Source organism: Chlorocebus sabaeus, chromosome 16, assembly GCF_047675955.1.
Source record: "Chlorocebus sabaeus isolate Y175 chromosome 16, mChlSab1.0.hap1, whole genome shotgun sequence".
In the NCBI taxonomy this organism is placed as follows: domain Eukaryota; kingdom Metazoa; phylum Chordata; class Mammalia; order Primates; family Cercopithecidae; genus Chlorocebus; species Chlorocebus sabaeus.
Genome location: NC_132919.1, coordinates 77795774 through 77814956, shown reverse-complemented (window position 1 = coordinate 77814956; position 19183 = coordinate 77795774). Strand labels below are relative to the sequence as shown.

Here is a 19183-nt window from a genome sequence, read left to right as displayed (position 1 = left end):
CGCCGCAGCTGCTCACCCGGAGTAGTTGGGGATGGTGCCGTGCGCAGCAGCATCCTTCATGGTGTAAGGGTTCACGCGGTGGGCGTGCCAGCAGCCGCAGCCCTGGAACATGGTGTCGGTGACGTGGAGGACCTCGTTGCAATGCACTTGAAGCTCCCCCTTGGCTCTCCCCTCCATGGCCAGGTTGACCCGGATATAGAATGAGTCCCCCGAGGTCGCCACTTTGGCCTCCAGGTCCTGGAGTAGCCCCTTATAACCTGATAAAAGGGGACATGAGCCACAGATGAGCTGCGATTACGAGCCCGCACGAGGAAGGTTGCAGAAAATTAAAGTAGGAGAGAAGGAAGGACCCTCCGCAGTCTCAGAAGCCGCTCTGGCACTGGAGTCAGCGGGTGGGAGGTTTCCAGCTGGCTTGGGGGCCTCCCGGGGACCTGGGGCACAGCCCGGCTGATCCTCTCCTGGCTCTGGGGGGACCCTGGCTGCTGGGCGTGTAGAGCCACCAGGGACCTAAGGGTCCCGGAGACCGGCCAGGCAGCTGTGCACGCAAGAGGAGTGCTATGCGTACCGTCCATGTTGACCTTCACAGACAGGCAGCAGAAGCCGTCCACCCTCCTGAGAAGCCCCACGGCCTGTTCCAGGGTCGTATCCTCCAGGACTGCCTTGAACAAGGGCTCTGAGGCTTCGTAATCAACCTGAGGGCAAGTCGAGAAGGTCAGTCTCTTTCCCCGGGACGCTGAATCCAGCCAGGATGTGGAGGGCGCTGAGGGCACTGAGGCAAGGCGCAGGCCAGCCCTGGAGTAGGACCACTGCCTGCCCGCCTTGGCCAAAACAAAGCTGCACCACCACAGCCTCTGTGGGGCCTTCAGACCTCTAGTGACGCATGCTACACATCGTCCTGGCCAGAGGATCAACTGCCTACCCTTCCCCAACCTGTCCACTGTCAAGGTTGCAGGTTCTTTGTGATAAGCACTTTCCTCTCTTGAAAAAAAAAAAAGAAAAGAAAGGACCTCGGTTCTAGAACATTCAAGAACATTCTAGATAGGTAGATAGGGGTTTCTTTTTTCTTTTTTTTTGAGATGGAGTCTTGCTCTGTTGCCCAGGCTGGAGTGTAGTGGCATGATCTCCACTCACTGCAAGCTCTGCCTCCTGGGTTCACGCCATTCTCCTGCCTCAGCCTCCTGAGTAGCTGGGACTACAGGCGCCCGCCACCTCACTCGGCTAATTTTTGTACTTTTAGTAGAGACGGGGTTTCACCATGTTAGCCAGGATGGTCTCGATCTCCTGACCTTGTGATCTGCTCATCTCAGCCTCCCAAAGTGCTGGGATTACAGGCGTGAGCCACTGCACCCAGCCGATAGGGGTTTCTTAGCTTTGGGATCATTCTGTACTGCTGCAGGCTGTCCCGGGCCCTATAGGATGCAGAGTGGCATCCCCGGCCTTCACCTACCCAATGCCCTGGCTCTCCACCCACAGCCTTCCTCACTGTGAAGGCCCACCCCCCAGGGCTTCCACCATCCACTTCAGCTCTTCTAGATATTGTTCTAAGCTTAGGAGAGTAGATATTTTTACGATACAAAATTAAGATATGTTTTAACACCATTAGAATTGAATTGGCCCCCTTAGGATATCGGGACTGTCTCCCTGAACACCGTCAAGGGGCCCTGTTGCTTGAAATGCCTCAGAGCTGGTCATTGGGAACCTTAAGAGCAGGGTTCCCCCGCCCCTGGGCCACAGACTGGTCCTGGTCCATGGTCTGTTAGGACCCGGGCCACACAGCAGGAGGGGCGTGGTGGGCGAGTGAGCATTACAGCCTCAGCTCCGCCTCCCGTCAGCTCAGCACAGCAGTAGATTCTCACAGGAGCGTAAACTGCATGTGCACGGGATCTGGGTTTCACGCTCCTTATGAGAATCTAATGCCTGATGATCTGTCGCTGTCTCCCATCACCCCCAGATGGGACCGTCTTGTTGCAGGAAAACAAGCTCAGGGCTCCCACTGATTCTGAATTATGGTTCAGGGTATAATTCTTGCATTACATGTTACAGTGTAACAAGAATAGAAAAGTGTACAATCAATGTAACGTGCTTGAATCATCCCAAAACCATTCCCCGCAACCCGGTCTGTGGAAAAGTTGTCTTCCATGAAGCCAGTCCCTGGTGCCAAAAAGTCTGGGGACTGCCGCTTAAGAAGACAATTAGAAATGTAAAGAAGGGCTGGGCATGGTGGCTGATGCCTATAATCCCAGCACTTTGGGAGGCCGAGGTGGGTGGATCACTTGAGGTCAGGAGTTCAAGATCAGCCTGGCCAACATGGTGAAACCCTGTCTCTACTAAAAATATAAAAATTAGCTGGGCATGGTGGTGCACGCCTGTAATCTCAGCTACTCGGGAGGCTGAGGCAAGAGAATCACTTGAACCAAGGAGGTGGAGGCTGCAGTGAGCCAAGATCACACCACTGCACTCCAGCCTGGGGGACAGAGCAAGACTCCATCACAAAAAAAAAAAAAAAAAAGAGAGAAAGAAAGAAATGTAAAAAAGGGTTTCTGGGTCATGTGGAGGACATGAAGAACGCTTGGATTAGGAGCTCCATGTGCTATCATTCGAGCCCTGGGGAAGCTCAGCATTCGGACAGCCTGTTCCAAGGGGGCAGTGAGGGGTGCGTGGAACACTCCTGTTCAAGGGGTTCAGCCACATCCTCTCCCCTCCTCTGTGCTCACCTTCCCGCCCCAGAGCCCCCATCCTCAGTCCCCTCCTGGGGGGCGCAGGGTGAGCCTGTGGGATGAGATGAAGCCCATCTTGCACACTTCTTGGTTTAAAAAGTTTTTCATATTAAGAAGGCACTGTGCTTTCCTTTTTCTTTTTTTCTTTTCTTTTCTTTTCTTTTTTTTTTTTTTTTTTTGAGACCAAGTCTTACTCTGTCACCCAGGCTGGAGTGCAGTGGCATGATCTCAGCTCACTGCAACCTCCACCTCCCGGGTTCAAGAGATTCTCCTGCCTCAGCCTCCTGAATAGCTGGGATTATAGATATCAGCCACCGTGCCTGGCTTTTTTTTGAGACAAGGTCTTGCTCTGTCACCCAGGCTCGAGTGCAGTGGTGCAATCATCGCTCACTGCAGCCTCAATCTCCTGGGCTCAGGCATCTGAGTAGCTAGGACTACGGGCATGCACCACTGTGCTCAGAAGTATTTTTTTTCCTAAAGTTTAATAATTCTGCTTCTGCTTTTAGGCCACATCAAAGTCACCCTCTACCCATGTATTCACTTAATAATAATTAGTTAGATTGTACTTTTTTTTGAAACAGAGTCTGACTCTGTCACCCAGACTGGAGTGCAGTGGTGCAATCTCGGCTTACTGCAACCTCTGCTTCCCGTGCTCAAGCGATTCTCCTGCCTCAGCCTCCCAAGTAGCTGGGACTACTTGGCGCCCACCACCACGCCTGGCTAATTTTTGTATTTTTAGTAGAGATGGGGTTTTGCCATGTTGGCCAGGCTGGTCTCGAACTCCTGACCTCAAGTGATCTGCCTGCCTCAGCCTCCTGCTGGGATTACAGGCGTGAGCCACCGCGCCTGGCCAGGTTGTACATTTGTGTCCATTTATCTTCTCAGCAGTTTTGTGCATTTTATAACAATGAAAAACAAGTTTTAGAAAATGTCCCCAAATTAGCCGGGCATGGTAGCACATGCTTGTGGTCTGGTCTCAGCTACTTAAGAGGCTGAGGTGGGAGGATCAGTTGAGCCTGGGGAGGTCGAGCTGTGATTGCACCACTGCACTCTAGCCTGGGTGACAGAGTGAGACCCTGTTTCAAAAGAACAAAAAAAAAAACAAAAAAGAAAAGAAAAGATCAATGGCTCACGCCTGTAATCCCAGCACTTTGGGAGGCCGAGGTGGGTGGATCACAAGGTCAGGAGATCGAGATCATTCTAGCTAACACGATGAAACCCCGTCTCTACTAAAAACACACACACACAAATTAGTCGGGCACGGTGGCGGGCGCCTATAGTCCCAGCTACTCAGGAGGCTGAGGCAGGATAATGGCGTGAACTCTGGAGGCGGAGCTTGCAGTGAGCAGAGATTGTGCCACTGCGCTCCAGACTGGGCGACAGAGCGAGACTCCGTCTCAAAAAAAAAAAAAAAGAAAAGAAAAGAAAAGAAATGCCCAAGTGGTTAAAACAGTGAATTATATGTCACGTGTATTTTACTGCACACACCGAAGTGACCGCCACCAGCCCTGTCAAAGGGCCTCATGCAAAGACCCCCAGTCAGAAGTGCCACATGGCAGCAGCCACCGCGGGTGGTGTGCTGGGTTCCCCACGGCACGACTCTCATTTATAAATGAGCGGAACGCTTTACATCAGCCCAGGAAAGAGCAGGGGCCTAGCCCAGAGTGGATCTGCATGGTCTGGGGGATCTGAAGTCTGTCTGGGTCACCCCACCCACTGCCGCTACCCCCATGAAGAGCCCGGGGGACAGAAGGGGCCTCGCGCGACTCACCATCACGATCTGGGTGCCCGGGCGCAAGGCCATCTGGTCCGCCGCCGAGCCCGGGGTGACCCGGTGGATGAAGATGCCCGTGAGGTTCCCGCCGATGACGCTGATCTGCTCCAGCAACGCATCCCCCTGGAACGCCAGCACCGTGACCTGGCTCAGGATCCTGCGGGCTGGCCTCCGCCGCATGAGGACGCTGCTGCAGGCCGGGAGACGACCGGCTTGTGCACTGCCCAGAGTAGGAGAGCCGACAAGGCCACCTCCCCGTTGCTTCCCTCTGGCCCCAGTGTTCTGGAATTCTCCTCCCCCTCCATGGCCCCATGTGCTAGGAAAGGCTGTCGCCTCCCAGTGGTGATAGGACACTCACCCTCTGCTCTGCCACCCCCTGGCCCTGGTTCCCCAGCCAGCCTCGGAGGGTTCCCCCCGCTGCTCACCTCTCCGAGACATCAAGGCTTCCAGATAAGAATGGCTGCAGGCTGCTTTCCAGCTGGGGAAGGTCTGGGAGGAAGCCAAGAGCTCACAGATCTTGGTCACCCCATTGCTTCCTGTAACCTCAGCCCCTTCTCCCTCAGCCTCAGGCACCCCCTGCCTGTTCCATCCTCTGTGCTGAGGCTGAACTTTGTCTTCCTCCACCCCTTCCTCAATGCTTGGACACTGATTTCCTCTTTCCTAAAATCACTGTAACTAGTGAGGAGCTGCAACTGGGAGGGTCTGAGCACCACATGCTATTTTGTGATATTTGGATGAGTTGCCAACATTTGAAAGACAGGAAGATTTCACCTAAAATCTGGATTTCTGGCTTCACTTGAAAAAATATCTGCTGTAACCCTGGGGCTGCATTTCTGCACTGACCTGTATTTCTGCATGGACCTGCATTTCAGGACTGGCCTGCATTACTGCACTGACCTCCATGTCTGCATGGGCCTGCACTGGCCCGCCTTTCTTTCTTTTTTTTTTTTGAGCCAGAGTCTCGCTCTGTCCCCCAGGCTGGAGTATAGCGGCGTGATCTCCGCTCACTGCAACCTCCGCCGCCCGGGTTCAAGTAATTCTTCTGCCTCAGCCTCCTGAGTAGCTGGAACTACAGGCATGCACCACCACACCTGGATAATTTTTCGTATTTTTAGTAGAGATGGGATTTCACCATGTTGACCAGGCTGGTCTTGAACTCCTGACCTAGTGATCCACCTGCTTTGGCCTCCCAAAGTGCTGGGATTACAGGTGGGAGCCACTGCACCCAGCCCTGGCCTGCCTTTCTACATGGATCTGCATTTCTTTTGTTGTTGTTAGTGTTGTTGAGACGGAGTCTCGCTCTGTTGCCAGGCTGGAGTGCAGTGGCGCGATCTTGGCTCACTGCAACCTCCGCCTCCCAGGTTCGAGTGATTCTCCTGCCTCGGCCTCCCGAGTAGCTGGAACTACGGGTGTGCACCACCACTCCCAGGTAACTTTTGTATTTTTAGTAGAGACAAGGTTTCACCGTGTTGGCCAGGATGGTCTCGATCTCTTGACCGCGTGATCCACCCACCTCGGCCTCCCAAACATGGACCTACATTTCTACGCAGACCTGCACTACTGTACTTCCCTGCATTTTCACGCTGGCCTGCATTTCTGTGTGGTAGCAATCACTGGCACTGGCCAGTGGCTGCCTGCTCCTTACCCCAGACCCCTCTGCTTCCCAGCTGGTGATGGCAGGTCTCTGAGTTGTCAATCCTAGGACTAGAGGCTCCCCAGGGTCTCCCAAGCTCTAGCATTTTCCTGTACAGCCTGTGAGGACCCGAGCCAGGGAGCAGCCTGCCAGGGTCCACGGCTGCAAGTCTCACTCTATGAACCACACAGGAGAACCAGGGCCAGCACAGACCTAAGAGTTCCCTAGGCCTGGCTCACAGGCAAAAACCCACTGGGATCACATTCAAAGCCAGTGAAATGAGGTGTGTACTCTGGATGTATTTGAGGTCAATTCCACTAAAAATATATGCAACCAGGGCACTACACAGAATCCTGGAAGAGGAAAAATACACACGAATAAGCTCTCCCTTCTCATCTCACATCTAATTTAGATATGCCTTGGGTGGACTCTGTCAATTTATCGCTGTTATACATAAAAACGTGTATGAGTCCCCAGAGATGAAGGTTTCTGGTCATGCGACCCACAGGAGGCACCTGGGCAGCGCGGGGCACTTACGCCCCCTGGTGGCCATGAGGTGAATTCCAGATGGGGAGCAAAGCACCTACTGTGTGCAAGGCCAAAGGCTGGGCGCCAGTTGCGCTGAGGTGGAAAGGCGAAGGCACCCACACGTGATGGGCCCGTGGACTTTGGAAGGAGAGAGGGCTGGTCCAATCACAAACAGAAATGAGCCACAAGAGAAGCACGAGGCCTTAGGGCCAGCGCCTGAGAGGAGAGATGCTCCCTTCAGGTAGACGTCACGCTGTGCCTGGCCTCAGCCTGGCACCACTAAGCGACCCTGCCTGCTGCCGTCTGAAACCACCGGGAAGCCCAAGCGTTGCAGATCAGAGCAGGGGGCTGGGTGCTGAGCGGGGCGTGGATCAAACACAACTTCCCTGGCTCTAGGGAAAAACACAAGGACGCCAGCAAACAGAGCGCAGCTGGCCTTTGGCTTATGCTGGCTGGCAGGCGTGACTTTCCCAAAGTGCAAGGTCGAGGCCAAGGTCAAGGCCCAGGGCAGAAGCTGAGCTCTGCTTCTATCTGCTCTTTCCCTGGAGAGAGGCCCCGGCCTTCTCATCCGCTCCCTGCTCTGCCCAGGGGAGGTGGGCTGCTGCGGACGTTCAGGGTTGGGCACGCTCACCTGCCCTGTCTAGGAGCTCATCATCCAGGTGTGGGTCGCCCGCCTTAGCTCCCGGCGGGGCTCCTGGGTCTCCCTCCAGGATTTCCAGGCAGCTGCTGCAAAGCACAAGAAGCAGCAGGCTCAAACTGCATCACCTGCTCCCTCTGAGTCCCCACGCCCTAAGCACTGGCCCCCAGCACCTGCCAGCTCCGGGGCTTTGAGGGCAGGAGCTGCTGCCTGCAACACCCAGATGCCCTGAGGTCTAGGTTGGTGTCTCTGGTGAGTTGCCAGGAAGGACCCCAGTGCCACACGTGCTCTACCTGAAAGACCAGGGTTCTTCCCCGAAGTCCTCGGCCACCCGCTTGTACAGGGACTGCTGGCTGGGGGGTGCGGGGCTGCTGGAGCGGAAGCTATCCGCCAGCTCGCGGCTGGATGTGTTGCTCAGGTCCGACCAGAGCTGAGACTGGAGGAGGGAGAGCAGAGGTCAGTGGGGCACGCACGAGGACACCCCAAGACTCCTCCCTTGCTCCCCCACGGTATAGAGAGAGTGAGCCACAGTGAGAACTGAGTGGAGATGAGGCAGCAGGAGGGGAAGGAAATGTGACCCCATGTGACATGGGGTCACATGCACTGAGCGCCTGCTGTATGCTAGACACTGGGGTCACATGCACTGAGCGCCTGCTGTATGCCAGACACTGGGGTCACATGCAGTGAGCGCCTGCTGTAAGTCCGGCACTCTATTAGCTGCTTGGCTTAGTTCTCAGGATAAATCTGTAAGGTGACGCTGCTGTCCCATTTGACATGTGAAGTGATGTAGTTTGGCCATGTGTTCCCACCCAAATCTCACCTTGAATTGTAATAATTCCCTCATGTCAAGGGTGGGGCCAGGTGGAGATAACTGAATCATGGGGTCCGGTTCTCCCATGTCATTCTCGTGATAGTGAGTGAGTTCTCACAAGATCTGATGGTTTTATAAAGGGTTTCCCCCTTTGCTGAGCACTCATTCTCTCTCCTGCCGCTCTGTGAAGAGGTGCCTTCTGCCGTGATTGTAAGTTTCCTGAGGCCTCCCCAGTCATGCTGAACTGTGAGTCAATCAAACTTCTTTCTTTATAAATTACCCAATCTTGGGTATGTCTTTACTATCAGCATGAGAACAAACTAATGCACAAAGCAACTGAGGCCCAGAGAGGTTGAGTTAGCGGCTAGGGAGGGCAGGCTGCATTCAGAATGCACACTGACGAATGTGACGTGCGAGGCACTGAGGCCACCAGGTGTGTGGGGTAGGTCTGAATCCAGCCCCTTCTTTCACTAATAAATATTCCTGGAGCAGCTACTACGTGCCAGGTCCTTTGATGGTGTCAGATGTACATCTGAGGACAGGCACCATCCTTGGTGTGGGGGAACCAATGGGCACCCATGGACCAGTGAGGTAGAGTGAGGCATTCCAGGGCTGTGGGCGACATGGGCAGGGCAGGGAGGCCAGGGCGGACTCTTTGGAGAAAGTGGCACAGACAGAGGAGTGAGGTGGAGTGTGTGTTGGGGGCACATTCCAGACAGAGAGAGCAACAGAGCAGTGGCACACAGAGAGCCCAGGAAGTAGGAGGCAGTCCCCCTAGAGCGGCCAAATTAGAAAGCCGGGGCAGGAGCAGCGTGGCTGGAGGGGAGCTGATCGGTCAGTCGCCCACAAGGTCGGTGAATGAGGACGGTGTGTCCTGGTGAGCAGAGCTGCTGGGAGCCAGTTCTGAGCACCTGAGGTCCCTTCCCTTCCCTCCCCGACCCGACCCACCCCCAGGGAAGGGAAACATGGCTGAACTCTGTCCTGTGGGAATGGGGGGCACAGGGGGGTATTAAGGCAGATGCAAGAGTCGATTCAGTTGAGGGTTTGGACTGCCCTGGCCCAGGGAGTCCCAGCACCGACAGGGACATCTTCCCCTTGTGTGCACTCAGTGTTCTGGGGAAGATCCCAGCCTCCCCCAACTCTTTGAGTGGCCAGGGGGCAAGTGAGCCTGGGCCTGATGCTCTTGGGGTGCTGCTGGGATGGTCCAGGAAGGAAACACCAGGTCCACCCCAAGGCATGGCAAAGGGATGTCAGGCTCACCTGCTTCTCACCCTCCCTCCCTCCCGGCTCCCGGCATCCTGCAGCACTGGGGCTTTGACCCCGGCATCCTCATGCCACATGCCCGCTATGGTGGGGCCACCTCTTTACTTTGCCAAAGGGTGAGGGCAGATGCCAGGGACCTGAGGCTCCAGAAACCACAGTGAGGCTGGCATCCCAGGAACTGTCTGTACCAGGTTGAATTGGGTCCCTTGGAAACTCATGTCTGGGAACCGTCTGTGCCAGGTTAAATCGGGTCGCTTAGAAACTCATGTCTGGGGACCGTGTGTACCAGGTTGAATCGGGTCCCCTGGAAATTCATGTCTGGGGACCGTCTGTACCGGGTTAAATCGGGTTCCCTGGAAACTCATGTCCACTCTGCAAATTGTGAATGTGACCTTCTTTGGGAACAAGATTTTCAGACGGGTACCCTGTCAGCACTTTGACTTTGGACTTCTGGCCTCCAGGACTGTGACAGGATCAACCTCTGATGTTTAAAACTCTCGCAATAGGGCCAGGTGCAGTGGCTCATGCCTGTAGTCTCAGCACTTTGGGAGGCTGAGGCCGGCAGATCATTTGAGGTCAGGAGTTCAAGACCAGCCTGGCCAATATGTTGAAATCCCATCTCTACTGAAAATACAAAAATTAGCTGGACATGGTGGCGGGTGTCTGTAATCCCAGCTATTTGGGTGGCTGAGGCAAGAGAATCGCTTGAACCTGGGAGGTGGAGTTTGCAGTGAGCCGAAATCACATCACTGCACTCCAGCCTGGGTGACAGAGCAGACTCTGTCTCAAAAAATAAAATAAACTCTCACAATCGCACCAACCTCTTCCCTGTGGGGACAGGGTGGAAGGAGGCCCACTTTTGTCCTGACAGAGGAGCCCCTGGGCTGGCCCAGAGGGTCAAGGCAGTGAGGGAGGTGGGAGGAGCAGCCGTACCTCTGTGGAGCTGACAAGGCTGCCGTCGCTGTCGCCTCTGGGGCGGATGGCGTGCATCCGCACCAGCCGCTGCTTCTCCCGTGGACAGGGCTCCCTGGTCCTGGCTTCCTGCTTGAGCTGCCAAAGACAGGCCAAACAGGCTGGTTAATTCAGGAAAGGCTCCCGTTCGAGGCCCGTGGGGTTTCTACCAGGTCAGCACCACCCGTTCCACCCTCCCCACCAGTTTCCTCTCGTCAGCTTCCAGGGAAAACAATCATGTCCCTGTCCTCTGAGCCCGGGACCCCAGCATCACAGGATCACAGGCGCTGCCAATCAACGAGACTGAAAGAAACCAGTTGGACACACAGCATTTCATTTCTTTTAGAATATGTGTGATTTACCAGTTCTACGAATAATATATGATACACACACACACACACACACACACACAGAAAATTGGAGGTAGGGAAGCAGAACCAGTGAGAGAAGAAAATAAAATCCACCCGTCATCTCACACTCAGAATGAGCACAGCCTGCACGCTGGCGCCTGCCCCAGGGTTTTTCTCTGCGTGCACACGTGTGTTTTCACCATCGATGTGGGACGCTGGCCGTGTAGGGGGTGAGGCAGGAAGGGCCGGGTGGATTCTGCATGCGGAGGGAGGAGCTCCTGTGCCTCCCTGGGGGCCTGGCGCTGGAGCTGCCTGCCAGCCCGGAGCAGAGGCTTTCTAAGAATCCCGGCTGTCTGGGAACATGCTCCCTCTGTCACATGTAGGTCTGCCTTTCCGCTCTCAGACGCTGGGCTTTTAAGCATTTCAGGAACACAGCATCTACACTGCAAATGGCTGCCTATGGACAGCTTCCAACGCCGCCTGCCACATCCATCACCACACTCGACAGGTTCCAGAACCTTCCGCTAAGCTCCCCATTCTATGATACGGAAGCAGACTCTACTTGTCTACTGGGCACCTTCAAGGTTGCACGGCACCATTCACGCGTGGGAGCCGGTGTGTCGGTCAACACAGTGACACCGGGCCGTCTCTGCAGGTGCAGTGTGTGGCCCAGCCTGGGACCCTGCCTGTCCTCCCTGGGCCTCCCTGGGCCACCCTGGGGCCCAGCCCTGTCCTGCTGTCCCCGCAGCCCCTGCCTGGCCTCCAGCTCGGGTCAGCCAGGAGCACTCACCACACCTGGAGGCTCTGCCTGCAGCTGGCGGAGCTGTGTGCGCAGCTCACAGACCTGGTCCGTCAGCTCAAACACCTGCCTGCGGAGGGAGTCCTTCTCCACCAGGCTCTGGGAAATCTCTCTCTGAGCACTGTCCCTTGCAGAGTATGCCTGTGGGCCAAGACGGGAGTAAGGAGGCCAAGCCGTCACCACGGGGGAGCTTCAGCTAGAGAAGGAGAGCCCTGTTTCTAGCCTGCACTCATCTGACATCCACTAAATGGCCCACGCTGAGCTGTGCAAACTTAGGATTCATTTCAATTCATGTTCACGTGTGCAGTTTCAACAAAATCCAGTATTTGGGGTGCACTTTCTCAGGGTCATGTGCCAAGAATAAAAGCAAGAAGGATGCTAGAGACAGCATGTGGACAATAGGCATGCGGGAGTGAGGAAACGTCGTGTGGACCAAGGAAAGAGACCCTGAAATCTGGGACCAGCTGCCATCAAGGACAGGGAGCCATGAGACTGTCCCCGGAACCAGCCCTCACCCGGGGAAGCAAGCATTGGGTAACAGGGTGGGCCTGGCCTCTTAGGTACCTGGTCTCGCTCCTTCTGCAGCTCGCACACCTGGGCCTGCAGCGCGTTCACCTTCTCCCTGTAGAGCTGGCAGGCCATCTTACTCTTCTGGAACTGCAGCAGGGTCTGTTCCTTCTCTTCCCAGTACTGGACAGAGTGGGACACATGGCCTGTGGAGCTCAGCAGCTCTGAGGGTCTGGGCTGAGGAAGGGGTCGGGGAGCCCCAGGGTGGAGGGAGGGAGGTAGTTCTAGGGATGAAATAAGGTCAGTTCTCACTCGTCTCTTTTGTTTTTTTTTGAGACAGAGACTTGCTGCAATGCCAAGGCTAGAGTACAGCAGCACGATCTCGGCTTACTGCAACCTCTGCTTCCAGGGTTCAAGCGATTCTCGTACCTCAGCCTCCCTAGTAGCTGGGATTACAGGCACACACCACCAGGCCCTCTACTAAAAAAAATACAGCTAATTTTTGTATTTTTAGTAGAGACAGGGTTTCACTATATTGGCCAGGCTGGTCTCGAACTCCTGGCCTCAAGTGATCTGCCTGCCTCGGCCTCCCAAAGTGCTGATTACATGTGTGGGCCACCATGCCTGTCCTCACTCATCTCTTAAGTGCTAGATTTCGAGGCACATCAAGACAGTTGCTTAGGCTGATTATATCTGAATTAAAACAATGAGTGGATGTTACATGCATAGTTGTGTTTTGCTTTTTTAATGTCCCCAAAAAACAATTCCCCTTCCCTGTCCTGTTCTCTTCTACCATCTCCTTTCCTCCCCGTTCCCTCCTCACCTAAGTCCCTGGCTCTCCCTGGGGCCCCGGGCCCTGAAATCCCCTGCGTTTGAATCACACAGCTGCCTGACCATAGTCTTAGCTGTGGGGTGTGAGTCGGTGCTCAGGGTGGCGCTGACAAAGCAGGCCGACAGTTTCGTTCAGCAAAATTATGTGAGCTCGGTGTGGATGAAGGAATCTGGCTTCCCCACGGACCTGTCCGCGCCCCTGAGACCAGCCCCAGGAGGGTTACAGGAGAGGAAGGGGTAACACGGCACCTGCTCTCGCTGCCTCTCAGCGGCCACGGCCCGCTCCCGCAGTGAGTGGATGCGCTCCACCAGCTCCTGTCGGCTCCCCCGCGCTTCGTCCAGGCTCTGCTCCAGAATGTCCTTCTCCGCCTGGGGCAGAGAGAGGTCATTTTGGGGTGCTGGCTTCCCCAGAGGCCTGCCCTAGGCAAGCAGAATCCCAAGAAGACGGCGGCAACTTCACGGTCAGGTGTGTGGACGGTCGCAGTCTTACTGCTGTACACTGGGCAGGAGAGAAGCCACGGAAGAGCCACCCACCACGGCTGGAAAACGTGCACATTCACGTCCAAGGAGAAAGGAACGCAGGAAGCTGGCGACCTCTCAGGACACCGATTCCTCCCTTTACCAGGTCAGCCTTCTCCTTCAGCAGATCTCCCGGCAGTTCCACGGCGAGGGAGAAACCAGCAGACGGGTTGTTCCCTCTGACACACACTTCCCAGGAAGCAGCTTATAAACAGGGACACAATCCAGGCTGCACGAGGGCCGGTGCCCCGGGCCCAGTGAGTGCTTGTGGAAGGAATATCTCAATACTAATCTACCGAGAGGGGCGAGGACGAGAAGCCGAGGGTCATTGCTCACTCACTGCTCTGCTTCAGAACCGCCCTCCCTCCAGTGCACATGAGGCCCAGAGGGCGGAATCTTTCCAGGCAGAGAGGTTTCTTTCCCCATCCTTAACACGAATCCCATGCTTTACAATTGGCCAAGTCCCCTCCAAAACACAGTGGCTGCAGTAAACCCACCGAGCGGGGCGTTGTGATGCACCTCCAGCGACTTTCGTTTTCATTTGTTTGAAACAGGGTCTCCCTCTGTCGCCCAGGCTGGAGTGCAGTGGCGTGATCTCAGCTCCCTGCAGCCTGAAACTATCAGGGTCAAGCGATCCTCCCATCTCAGCCTCCTGAGTAGCTGGGACCACAGGTGTGCACCACCATGCCTGGCTACTTCTTGTATTTTTTGTAGAGATGGGATCTCGCCACGTGGCCCAGGCTGGTCTTGAACTCTGAGCTCAAGCTATCCGCCCATCTCGGCCTCCCAAGTGCTGGGATTACAGGAAAGAGCCACTGTGCCCAGTTCCAGCTTTTAATACTGGTTCCAGCAGCTTTTAATTGTGCCAATTTTGGGGTCTGGGGAACAGCAGGAAGGAAGGAGGTAAAGAGAAAGTGGGTGAGAAGAGTCACCGAATTTCACCTCCTGTCCTTCGCCTCACCTTAATTAAACCATCTGCCAGAAACCCCACAGCCTGGGGCCAAGCCCCCAAGACAGGAGGCTGCTCTCCGCCCGGGGGACCGGAACCTACCAGGCTGAAAGTCAGCGAGCGCAGTTTCTCATTCTCCTCCTTAAGGCGGTTCAGCTCCTCGTCCCCGGACTCCTGGTCGCTGGCCGTCCTCAGGGACTGCTCTTGCAGTTCCAGCTCGCAGGAGGAAACCACGTCGACTCGCTGCAGCTCCTGCCTCAGTAGATACAGCTGTGCAGGGGGGAGGCGACAGGAAGGGCGATGGAAACAGCTTCTCCCCTGACCAGGAGCTGGGTGGATTTCTCACCCTTCCTCCTGATGATGCTTTTCACGCTCAGGGGGCTTCTGGCCTTGAGACTGAAAAACCCACAAAAGGTTTCACCTAATGAATAGTCCCAAATATTCGTCTGGGGCTGGGAGGACAGAGGCCTTTCAGCTCTGTTGTGTAGATGAGGCACCATGGTTGAACTCCATCCAGGGTTAGGGTCCCCGGAATAGACCAAGAGGCCTTGATAACCAGCTCTTGGATCTCTACAGCTGATGGCCAGCCGGCAGTGATGGCCAGCATGCTCCCCGGCTTCCCTGCTTGTCCATATTCTTCTAAATACATCAATAAAGGGAATTTGGCGTCATGGGAATCAGTAAGAAGTGAGAGAGGAAAGCCAGGTCGGATGGGGTAGATGTGCCTGGGAACGTGGGCCTGGGGCTATTCAGACAGCAAAGCCCTTGTACTGATTTGCAATCTGTGTGCAGGGCCCTGGCCTTCCAGGACTGTCCCACCAGGTCCTGCTGGCCTCCTTCCTCTGGACAGCAGAAACTCGGAGCTTGAGCAATGGGTCCGGCCTCTTCCCATCCTGGGTGTGGCAGCCCTGGGGAGGCAGGACTTTTCCCATGAGGCAAGCCCGGGAAGTCTATATGTCAGGGTGGGTGCGGTGCTCACCCCTGGGCTGTGGCCAAGAAGGACCTTTCCACCTGGACTTTCCCCTCCCGACACCCGCTTAGCACACTCTCAATTCACAAGTACCCAGCTCCTGCTATGGTCCAGCTGGGCTGGGCACGTCACAGTCTACAGATTCAAAAAGTAAAATCAAGTCAGAGTTGGAAGGGAACAGGAAAACATGAGACTGAAAGTGAACCAGAACAAATGAACCGAATTCTATTTCCCACAGACGCCATAACCACACTGAAGAGAGAGACAGACAGACAAGGACAGAGAGAGCGAAGCTACAGTGACTCACAAACACGACGTTTGATTACAAACCCTCAGCCTTGAGCAACACTGGGTGGTGGGGGGAGGTGAATTACAACCAAATCCAGTGCTCATCTGAGTGGGGCTGTTAATGGCAGTGGTATGGGCAGAGCCATTCTGAAGCGATGTGAGATGAACTGCGGGACTGAGCATGGCGGAATGTGCTGGTGACGCTGGGAGCAGGGTTCCCACTGGGGAAGGAACACACACGTACGGAACGGGAGAAGGCAAGAAAAAGCCGCGGGGCATGGGTTGGAATTAGAGGTATGGGTGAGAACACAAGATTTCCGAAGTATGCATGTGAACTGTATGTACACTTCCATGCATATGAGTATGTGAGTGGACACAGACAAGTATGTATGTGCGTATGTATATGTATATTTCCAAACGTGTATGTGTGTTTCCTAGCTCTGTTCCCTGAAAGGGCTGAGAAGCAGACACCCCAGTAGTGATGGGCACACCTATGCCCAGATCTTGTTCTCTAAAAGGAGACAGGAGTCCAGGCGCTGTGGCTCATGCCCGTAATCCCAGCACTTTGGGAGACTGAGGCGGGCAGATCGCCTGAGGGCGGGAGTTTGAGACCAGCCTGGCCAATATGGCAAAACCCCGTCTCTATTAAAAATACAAAAAATTAGCCAGGCGTGGTCGTGCTCGCCTATAATCCCAGCTGCTCAGGAGGCTGAGGCAGGACAATTGATTGAACCCAGGAGACGGAGGTTGCAGTGGGCTGAGATGGCGCCACTGCACTCCAGCTTGGGCGGCAGAGCGAGACTCCCTCTCAAAAAAAACAAACCAAAAAATAAAAAGAAAAAAAGGAACTGGGGCCCTCAGAGAATGGGCTGAGCCTGGATTTGGGGTAGGCTGGGTACAAGATGATCCTGTAATATCTCGTGAGACCAGATAAGAAGTTGGTGCTCCAAAAACAAGGGACCTGTCTCAGGACATGGAGCTGGTTGAAGGGCTCCATGGGTCACATCTGGGTCCATTTGAGGCCAAAATCATTAAGGACAGTGAGAGGTCAGACCCCTGCAGAGTAGGAACCCATGAACTGCGCCAAGGACAGAGTCAGCCACGGGAGAAGGGAAGGCAGAGGCCATGGGCAGCAGCAAAGTGGGGCACTGGCACGGTCATTATTCACAGCCCCCAGGGTAGAGACCAGCTCCTGCCAGAGTCCCCACAGCAACGTCCCAGGAAATGTCCACCAGGAGCATGGTGCTTGCTGGTCTCAGCGACCCACACCCGAGATGCTTATCAGTTGCAGGGAAGAAAAGAAAGAGCGATTCTGCAGTAGAGCAATTGGGCTGCACCTTGGCGAGTGGTGGAGGATGACGTCCCCTGTGAGGGGCAACAGGACCTTGAGAGCTCTCAGGGGATGCCCTGAGTCAGGCCAGCAGCCCCTGTGCAGGGTCCTGGCCAAAGAACATAACTTCTGTCTCCATGTGGGAAACACAAGACAAACCCCAAATGAGAGGCCGTCTGTCATCAAAGGGAAGGGGTGAGGGCTTTAAAGGGGGCCACCTCGTAATAGACAAAGAAAGGTACAAATGATAAAGCAAGGGTAGGTGGGTATTCTTTGTACTGTTTTTATTTGTGTGATTTAAAAATATATATTTGAAATAATTTCTAAATAAGAAGTAACAAATTAAAAACAAAAAACAAATGCCACGATTAAAGGCAAAGTGCTGGCCAGCACAGGGGCTCACACCTGTAATCCCAGCACTTTGGGAAGCCGAGACGGGCGGATCACGAGGTCAGGAGATCAAGACCATCCTGGCTAACATGGTGAAACCCCGTCTCTGCTAAAAATACAAAAAATTAGTCGGGTGAGGTGGCGGGCACCTGTAGTCCCAGCTACTCGGGAGACTGAGGCAGGAGAATGGCGTGAACCTGGGAGGCAGAGCTTGCAGAGAGCCGAGATCACGCCATTGCACTCCAGCCTGGGTGACAGAGCAAGACTCCATCTCAAAAAAAAAAAAAAAAAAAAAAAAAAAAAAAAATCAAAAAAAATTTAAAAAAAAGCAAAGCGCTGGCTGGCGCAGGGGCTCACACCTGTAATCCCAGCACTTTGGGAGGCCAGGGTGGGAGGATCGCTTGAGCCCAAGAGTTCGAGACCAGCCTGGGCAACATAGAGAGAGCCCCATCTCAAAAAAAATTTTTTTTTTAATTAGCTGGGTGGGTGGCACAGTCTGCAGTCCCAGCTACTCAGGAGGCTGGGGACAGGATCCCTTGAGCTCTGGAGTTTGAGGCTGTAGTGAGCTAGGACTGCACCACTGTACTCCGGCCTTGGTGACAGAGTGAGATACTGTCTCTAAAAAATTAAAAATAATAGTAATAAAAATAAAGGTAGAAAGAAAATGCCAAAATGACAAGGAGTGCACATCCTCCATATTTTGAGAAGCCTTTTACCCATCAGTCAGGTCATTAGCCCCAAAGAAAAATGAGTGAAACACACTGAGTTTCAGAGGCCTGAGTTGAGAACCCTCCTGCCCTCCCCACCTGAGTCCAGGACCAGCTGAGAAGGACAAAGGAGGACGACAGAGACTGACTATCCCGTGTCACTGCCACAGCTGGGCAGTGGGACACAGGTGGCTCTACAAATATGGAGCCCAGAGTGTCCAGATCTGCCCAGGCATTGGCAGGATGGGCAGTTCACAGACAAGCTGGCCAGGCCATGGGCAGCTAGTGGACAAGGCACACCTCGCCGCCACGCAGGCTACACAGAGGGGCCCGGGCCGCCACGCAGGCTACACAGAGGGGCCCGGGCCGCCACGCAGGCTACACAGAGGGGCCCGGGCCGCCACGCAGGCTACACAGAGGGGCCCGGGCCGCCACGCAGGCTACACAGAGGGGCCCGGGTGGCCGTCATGCAGGCTATACAGAGGGGCCCGGGCCACCATGCAGGCTATACAGAGGGGCCCGGGTGGCCGCCTGGGGAGGGGAAGGATCAGCTTCCCAGAGGGGTCTCAGCCAAGGGTCTTGGGGCAGGGAAGTGTTAGACAAGGAAGAGGGGAAAGGAGTTCCAGGCAGATGGACCAGCTAGTACAAAGGTCTGGGGGCAGACAGCAGCAGGGTCCCGCTGGGGTGCAGGGCGTCCCCCTACCTCCTCCTGCAGGCTGCGGCAGCGTGAGGTGGCCAGCTCCTTCTCCTGCAGTGCGCTGCTGTAGTGCAGCGAGAGACTGAGCATCTCATCCTTCAGCCTCAGCACCTCATGGAAGTGGGTGCTAACCTCACGCTTCATGCGGCTGTGGTCAGCCTCCAGCTGATGCAAGCCCTCGGCACGGGTCTCGGCCAGGCCCAGGCGCTCCTGCAGCTGCTGGCACCGCCGCAGCAGCACCTCCTTCTGCCCCTTCTCCTGGTTCAGCTCTTCTTGCAGGCTGCCGATGGCCCCAGCCAGGCACTCGGTCAGCTTGGATGTCTCCATGAGACCTGTGGGAAGATGGGCAGGTGGGCTGGTGGGCCAACACATTGCTCCCATGTCCCCACAGCCTTGCCCAGACTCCCCAGCAGGCCCCCAGCTTTAACCTGCTGGTCTCCTTAAAAGCTCCTGGGCCTCAAGCAGACTTGGTCCTTTGGTTGAATAAACAGCGTGACTCTCGATTTTGGCCTGAGGGTTACCCACTCTGACC

The 19183-nt window shown here is 55.1% G+C and overlaps 1 protein-coding gene across 11 annotated transcripts in view; it reads right to left on the bottom strand.

Annotated features, from left to right (window-relative positions):
• Positions 1–19183, bottom strand: part of CARD14 (caspase recruitment domain family member 14) — a 75698-nt gene that overhangs the window by 6559 nt on the left and 49956 nt on the right. For 10 of the 11 annotated variants that reach the window (XM_073005463.1, XM_073005464.1, XM_073005465.1 and 7 more), the window contains 12 exons: positions 18658–18983; positions 14372–14539; positions 13051–13170; positions 12028–12153; positions 11455–11604; positions 10297–10413; positions 7583–7725; positions 7284–7378; positions 4917–4980; positions 4489–4681; positions 566–692; positions 17–257 (listed from right to left, as the gene is read on the bottom strand). In XM_073005463.1, coding sequence (XP_072861564.1) covers positions 17–257; positions 566–692; positions 4489–4681; positions 4917–4980; positions 7284–7378; positions 7583–7725; positions 10297–10413; positions 11455–11604; positions 12028–12153; positions 13051–13170; positions 14372–14539; positions 18658–18983 — 1870 coding nt within the window. The remainder of the gene's footprint in view (positions 1–16; positions 258–565; positions 693–4488; positions 4682–4916; positions 4981–7283; positions 7379–7582; positions 7726–10296; positions 10414–11454; positions 11605–12027; positions 12154–13050; positions 13171–14371; positions 14540–18657; positions 18984–19183) is intronic. The other variant, XM_037993633.2, reaches the window with a different exon arrangement.